Source organism: Juglans microcarpa x Juglans regia, chromosome 6S (genome assembly GCF_004785595.1).
Source record: "Juglans microcarpa x Juglans regia isolate MS1-56 chromosome 6S, Jm3101_v1.0, whole genome shotgun sequence".
In the NCBI taxonomy this organism is placed as follows: domain Eukaryota; kingdom Viridiplantae; phylum Streptophyta; class Magnoliopsida; order Fagales; family Juglandaceae; genus Juglans; species Juglans microcarpa x Juglans regia.
The window spans coordinates 10,067,307-10,074,458 of record NC_054605.1 but is presented as its reverse complement, the minus strand read 5'-3'; the positions used below and the strand labels follow the sequence as shown (position 1 = coordinate 10,074,458).

Here is a 7,152-nt window from a genome sequence, read left to right as displayed (position 1 = left end):
ATGAAGCAAGTTGGGTTAAAGAAGATGGACGTGAAGAAGTAATCCAAGGGGCTTGGCTTGAAAATGAGGAAAGGAGAGGGCAGCCAAAAACTATAACCAACCTGCTGGAAAGATGCAAAGGAGATCTCATGGGGTGGAGTGATCAGTTCAAGATGGACAGAAGAAAGGAAATTAAGGAAAAAACTGAGGCCTTGAAGAGTTTACAAGATGATGAGAGTAGCCATAACTCAACTGAAATAAAGAAATTGCAGAAGAATTGGAGTATTGCTTGAAAAGGAGGATGTCAAGTGGAAACAAATAGCCAAAAGAAACTGGTATGCAATGGGGGACATAAAGACAAAATACTTACATGCTTGTGCAAACCGAAGAAGGCAGAAAAACAACATCAACCAGATAGAGGATGTACAAGGGTGGACTTGTAAGGGTCATGAAGAGATTGATAGGGCATTCATGAGTTATTTGGAGAATATATTCTCTTCAACTCAACCTAGTACAGAAGAGACGGAAGCTTGTCTGAAAAATCATGAACCTCGAGTATCAAGATAAGTGAATGGCAAGCTTCTAAGGCCATTCTGTAGATTGGAGATCGAGGAAGCCATTAAGAGCATGGCCCCCTTGAAGTCACCAGGCCCCGATGGTTTTGGTGCTTGCTTCTACCAAAACCACTGGGAAACAGTGGGAGATGATGTGTGTGCAACAGTACTTGATTATCTGAAAGGTAACATTCTCTTATAATATGTTAATTATACATATATTACCCTAATCTCTAAGAAAAAAGAACCCAAAGCAGTCACTGAGTTTAGGCCTATAAGCCTTTGTAATGTTTTCTATAAAATTGTGTCCAAAGTGATAGTAAACAGACTTAAAGGTGTGTTGATAGAAATCATTTCAGCCAATCCAAGTGCATTTATTCCTGGGAGAATTATCACTGATAACATCATGATAGCATATGAAGTCTTGCATACAATGAAGGTGGAGAAGAAGGGGAAGATAGAGAGGATGGCAATCAAGCTTGATATGTCAAAAACTTATGATAGAATAAAATAGCCTTTTGTGAAAGCAGTTACGAAGAAACTTGGTAACTGCTTTCTATGATGAGTGGACAGATTTAGTTATGAAGTGTCACCTCAGTCTCATACTCAGTGTTAATCAATGGCAAGCCAGGTTCTAAGATTTTTCCTTCAAGGGATTTGAAACAAGGGGATCCCTTATCCCCTTATTTATAATGTGTGCTGAAGGTTTAAACTCTTTACTTAACAATTCAGATTCGAAGGGGAATACAAAATGGGTTACAATTGTGAGAGGGGGTCAAAGAGTAAATCACCTAATTTTGCATATGATTGCATTTTGTTTGAGAGAGCATGTGTGGATGAATGGAGGAGATTGCAAAATTTGTTGTTAAGGTATGAAAGAGCATTGGGGCAATTTCTGAACAAGGAAAAAATAGCAGTTTACTTCAGCTCAAATACTCCAATTGTTGACAGAAATTTAATCCTAAGAGAATGTGGGTCTTTAGCAATGTTTTGAATACCGTACCGGACAGCGTACCGGTCAAGGCACTGGAACGAAATATTTCGGTACCGGTACCGTTTCGGGATAGCGTTTCGGGATAACGTTTCGGGATAGTCGATCTATAAATAAATTATATATATAAATATATATAAAAATTATATTCTAAAATAATAGTCTATATATAAATAAATTATATACAAATACATATATATATAAATTATAAATAGTCTAGTCTGAATTGAGGGTTAAAAAATAAGTTTGTAGTTTGAAAAAACGAAAAAAAAAAAAAAAAAAACACAGGCCGAAATATCGGCCGGTACCGGCCGAAATATAGGCCGGTACAGGCCGAAATTGAGGCCGGTATGACCGGTACCGGCCGGTACGGCCGGTATTTTGGCCGGTACGGAACAGGTATAGTACCGGTACCGGCCGGACGGCCGAAACGAAAAATTTCGGCCGTACCGGCCGGTACGGTACGAAATTTAAATCTTTGGTCTTTAGTGCAGGGTAGCTCTGAAAACTACCAAGGGTTACCCATCATGGTTGGCAAATCAAAGTATAACACATTTATGTGTCTTAAGGAGAGAGTGTGACAAAAAATTAACAATTGGAAGAATTGTTTCCTCTCGGGGGTAGGGAAGGAGATTATGATCAAGGTTGTCCTACACGCCATTCCCTCTTACACAATGAGTGTTTCCAAGCTGCCCAAGAAACTTCATAAGGAGATTAATGTGATGATTTCTAAATTCTAGTGGGGCAATCAACAGAAAAACAATGGTTGTCAACTCCATCATCCTATTGTGTCCAATCCCCTATCTCAAAGCTGGATGCTAATGCAAAAGCCAAAGACCTGATTGATGATGAGCAGAAGGAGTGGGATGAGAGGTTTATCAGATCAGTTTTCAATGAGGAAGAAGCTGATCACATATACAATATCCCTATAAGTAAAAGGGATGTGGAGGACAAGCTGGTTTGGGGGTGCCTCTAAAAAAGGAATTTTCTCGATTAAGAGTGCATATTTTTGGAAAAAATCTAGGAATAAGGCAGTGGTGGGGGAAACTTCAAGGGAGGCTGAGATAGATAACAAGCGGAAGAAAATATGGGACATGCATATAACTGGAAAGGTAAGAATTTTCATGTGGAAGGCAAGGAACAACCTTCTTGCTACTAGGAGTAATTTGTTTCTTAAAAAAATAGTTGAAAACCCTTTATGCCGTATATGTTTGCAAGATGAAGAGATAATGATGCATGTTCTTTGGCATTGCTCTGCTGCTAATGATGTGTGGGTTGTGGCTCACAAACCAATTCAGAAGTGGAGAGTAAATGAAGATGATCTGTTAAACCTGTGGGAGGATTTGACAGGAAAGCTCAGTAAGTGTGAGTTAGAGGAGGCATCAGTCATCATAAAGGGTTTGTGGATTAGAATAAACGTTTTTATTTTTGAAAACAAGTTCCTTAGCCTGAGTAGTGTTATCAAATTAGCCAAAGAAAATTTAGAAGAACTCCTTTCAACTGAGGATGGAGCAGTGGAGTCAGGAAATCCTAGCAGTCGTGTAGATATGCTCCAGAAGTGGAAAGCACCAATAGAAAACTGCTTCAAGGCAAACTGGGATGCAACTTTTGACATCAAGCAGAGGAAAATGGGGATACAAATTATAATTAGAGATGAGAAAGGGGAAGTTATAGCAGCTTACTATGGGTCGAAAGGCAATGTGGAACAACCAGCCACAATAGTGTTTTGCACTAAGGAAAGCCATGGAACTATACAATGATTTGAGTCTCAACAAAGTGACACTTGAAGGGGGATGCTCAGAATATTGTTAAAGTTGTTAATGATCCTAATGAAGACCCGTCCTTCCTTGAAAGCATTATTGAAGATTTAAAGTTATTCTTAATTACTTAGTCCAATTGGACAGTGTAGTATACAAATAGATATAGAAATGTAGTAGCTCACAACTTGGCTAAGGCAACTATATGATCAAATGTAGAGAAAGTATAGTTAGAAGAGGTACCGATTTTTATTTCTTCTTGTTTACAGAAAGATAAGGAAGGCATTGTAGACATTGTTCTATGAATAAATGAAAGGAGGCACTATTTCTAAAAAAAAAAAAAAGTTCATTTTATCTCAATTTATCTAAATTCAACAATCTTACTACTATTTAGGGGTGTAAATTCAAACGGGAAAACCGGTCCGGACCGGACCGGTTTTACAGGTTTTGAACTAGTCCGGTCCGGGACCGGTTCTTAAAATGTGAAAACCGGCCAGTTCCGGTCCGGTTCCAGTTTTAGGATTTTTCGGACTGGACTGAATCGGTTGATAAAAAATATATATAAAAATAATATTTGTATTATTGTATATATAAGTTTTATACAAAATATTATATATATATATATATATATATTAATATATATAAGTTTTATATATTATGTAATTATAAATTTTTATGTGAAATTTTTATATATAATATATATAATTATATATATTCATATATGAAATAATTTTTTATTGTAATTTATAAATTATTACATAAAATGTTAATACTAAATCACTAAAAGTTTATAACTAATACTAATAGTCTAATATAGACTAATGACTATAGTTATATTTATAATTAATACTACAAGTTTTTATTAAAATTTTATAACTAATACTAATATTAAATATATAGTTTATAACTAATACTAATATATAACTTATAAATACACCAATAGTCTAATATTAATATTATTATATAGTCTAATATATTAATAAAAGTATAAAACAATTTTTTTTAAATCAATTTTTTTTTTATTTTTAATTTTTATAAACAATTTTTTAATGATAAATTGTGAAACTTACATTTTAAAAAAATCGAAAAACTGAACCGAATCAGACCGAAAACCGGTAGTACCGGTTTAGGAAAGTAACTGGTGCCTAATCGGTTTTGAAAAATACAAAACCGATACATACCCGTTCGATCTTAAATTTTGTTCAAAACTAGACCGGACGGATTACATCTCTATTACTACTCATAAACCATCTTATTATTCAAACCACCCGATTCGACCCAGTTGATATTTTTCACAAAAAAGAGAAAAGATATGTCAAATAAATTATGAATTCATTTTCTTACCTACCAATGAATAACTATACCAATGAGCTTATTCTTTTATAAACAAAAAAAGAATTACTTTTACAGCGTGAAAATAAAAGGACAAAAATATCCAATAAAAAAATAACAAAAATCAAAAGGTCGTGGAGTTAGGACCGTACAAGCTCCTCGTACCGGCTACTCGGTGGCGGCTCCGACTAACCCCGACTCCGGAGTCTAAGATTCCGTCAAAGTCTTCCGCCTCCTCCTCATCCTCTCTCCCTCTCAACATCTGCAATATCCTCTTGGCTTTCTCTCTCGCCCTCTCGCCCCCCCTCTCCACTATCTCCCTCAACACCTCCCCTGCTCCCGCTTCCTTCGCCAGCCCCTTGAACCTCATGCTGCCCTGACTCAGCGCCCACAATGCCGCCACGCAGTTCTCCCGAGTCGCCTCCGACTCCACTTCTCCCTTTCTCAACAGCCCCACTAAGCATTCCACCGCGTTCCCGTCCAGCATCGCCGACTTCCCCTCCGTGCACAACGCCAGATTGCATAAGATCAACAGCACCCTGCTTGCTGAGTTCGCCGCCCTCGTCATTGCCAGCAGCGTCGGCACGGCTCCTAGCTTCACCAGCTTCACCCGGTTGCTCTGTATCAGGGTCGTATGGTACAGTGCCAGCGCCGAGTCTTGCCGAGTCCGCTCATTCTCGGACCTCAGCGCGTACATTAACGGCGCCAGAGCTCCCATCACACCGATTGCCATCTGGTTCTCTTCCTCCAACGCTAAGCTGAAGAGTGCACCGGCCGCGTGCTCCTGGGATTCACTGACTCCGCCTCGCAATACATCGATTAGGTGCGGGACGAATCCTGACCTCACGATCTGGACCTTGTTTCGCTTCGCGAGAGATAGATTCACCAACAAAGCGATGGCGTTCGTCTGTACGGTGGCGTATTTGGATGAGATCAACGGTCGGATGGCGGAGAGAATACGAGCATTACAGAGAGAAACCCTGAGATCCTCTCTGATCCTTGTGAGCTTTCTTAGTGAAACCACAGCTTCTTCTTGCTCGAACACCTGGGGACTCATCAGCTTCGCGAGGTATTGTTCCTCTTCGGGAGTCGAAGAATCAGGGTTTAGAGTTTGGCTTTCGTTTTCCACGATTTCGGATGAAGAACAAGGGGACGAGAAGCACGCAGGCCGAGTTGTGAGAGGCAAAGGAGTGGCCGGACTCGCCGCGATGGTGACCGGCTCTTCCGAAGATGTCGAATAGAAGTGGTTGACTCGGTGACCCAACTCGGTCGCCGCGTGAGAGAAAATAACCGGCGGTTTATCCGCCACGCCCTTGAGCAACTCCCTATCCGAAACCCCAAACTCGGAACCCGAATGCCCATCCTCAGCCATAGCCGCGCGTACAATCCGCTCCACGGAGCGATAATCCGGCGGACGAGGGAGCTCCGTACCCGAACTCCTGCACCAGTTGAGGATGGTGGATCTGATGGCCAAATTCTGGATCACGGTGGTGAAATCAGGTCGAGACCCATCTTCGAGCATCGGTGAGTACCCAATATCCCGGCAGACTTGTACGGAAACTCGCTCGAAGGTTTGACCGGAAGAAACGACGACGGGGTCGTACATGAGGGACCCGGAAACGGGGCAGATGAAATCCTTGCTGGGCTGTTTGGGATCCATCTTGGAGTTGGAGCTTGGGCGGTGAAACGAGATCTTCCACTTGTGTTTACCATTGCCAACCATCGATCAGGTCTATCTCTCTAGCTCTCTGAAATTCTCGAACTTCTTCGTTTTTCTTGACTTTTAGGCCTTTTGAATATTAATAAATATATTGGGTATGGAGATGGGGAGAAGGGAAGGGGGAATTCTGGGAAGAGAGCTTGTGGTGACGGAGTCAGAGAGGAGGAGGAAGCATGTTGATGTTGGTGAACGATGGACTTCGAAGGTTTCGAGTTGGGGACAGAAAGATGGACTGAGTCTTGAGTTGAGACTGAGGGGTTGGGAACTTGGGATACTTTGCAAGTTGTTAGCAAAGTTTGACTTTTGATTTTGCAGTTTGACCAGTCAATAACCCTACTGAACTCTGAGGGTGTGTTTAGATGTTAAAGTGAGTTGAGTTGAGTTGAGTTGTGATGATAAAATATTATTAGAATATTATTTTTAAATATTATTATTATTTTGAAATTTGAAAAAATTAAATTTTTTATTATATTTTGTATTGAAATTTAAAAAAATTATAATGATGAATTGAGATGAGTTGAGGTGAATTTGGTAACCAAACGCAATCTGAATCTTCTACCCATTTATTAATTCTTTTTAATGAGAAAATATACTCTAATTTGAGCAATAGTATAGTAAAGTACATTAGTATAAATATATATTATAAAAAAATATATACTTACGTTGACATCAAACGATGACTTCCTTACAAATTATGAAATATGACTTCTTACAAATTATATACAAATTACTCATGCTTTTTGCTGTATTTTTTATTTTTTTAATTCTATTCTTAAACCAGCACACTTAACGTATTTACCCAATATAATTTAATATAGA

The 7,152-nt window shown here is 39.2% G+C and overlaps 2 protein-coding genes across 2 annotated transcripts; one reads left to right on the top strand and one right to left on the bottom strand.

The window, feature by feature from the left end:
* Window positions 1-606: 606 nt before the first annotated feature.
* On the top strand, window positions 607-3,284 carry LOC121236609. Its single transcript, XM_041133052.1, has 3 exons — window positions 607-718; window positions 2,265-2,490; window positions 2,549-3,284. Exons 1-3 carry the CDS (start codon window positions 607-609, stop codon window positions 3,282-3,284), a joined length of 1,074 nt encoding a protein of 357 aa, XP_040988986.1.
* A 1,359-nt stretch (window positions 3,285-4,643) lies between these two features.
* LOC121237709 (U-box domain-containing protein 38-like) lies at window positions 4,644-6,585 on the bottom strand. Its single transcript, XM_041134563.1, has one exon. The coding sequence runs from the start codon at window positions 6,334-6,336 to the stop codon at window positions 4,738-4,740; it is 1,599 nt and encodes a 532-aa protein (XP_040990497.1). The 5' UTR covers window positions 6,337-6,585; the 3' UTR covers window positions 4,644-4,737.
* Window positions 6,586-7,152: the final 567 nt, after the last annotated feature.

What these genes read in the sequence shown, in the direction of transcription:
- LOC121236609 (XM_041133052.1), top strand. Translation starts at nt 607, where the DNA reads ATGGCCCCCTTGAAGTCACCAGGCCCCGATGGTTTTGGTGCTTGCTTC. An exon ending in AGTACTTGATTATCTGAAAG is followed by an intron (nt 719 to 2,264) that starts GTAACATTCTCT and finishes TCTAAATTCTAG; the next exon opens with TGGGGCAATCAACAGAAAAA. An exon ending in GAGGACAAGCTGGTTTGGGG is followed by an intron (nt 2,491 to 2,548) that starts GTGCCTCTAAAA and finishes GAAAAAATCTAG; the next exon opens with GAATAAGGCAGTGGTGGGGG.
- LOC121237709 (XM_041134563.1), bottom strand. Translation starts at nt 6,336, where the DNA reads ATGGTTGGCAATGGTAAACACAAGTGGAAGATCTCGTTTCACCGCCCA.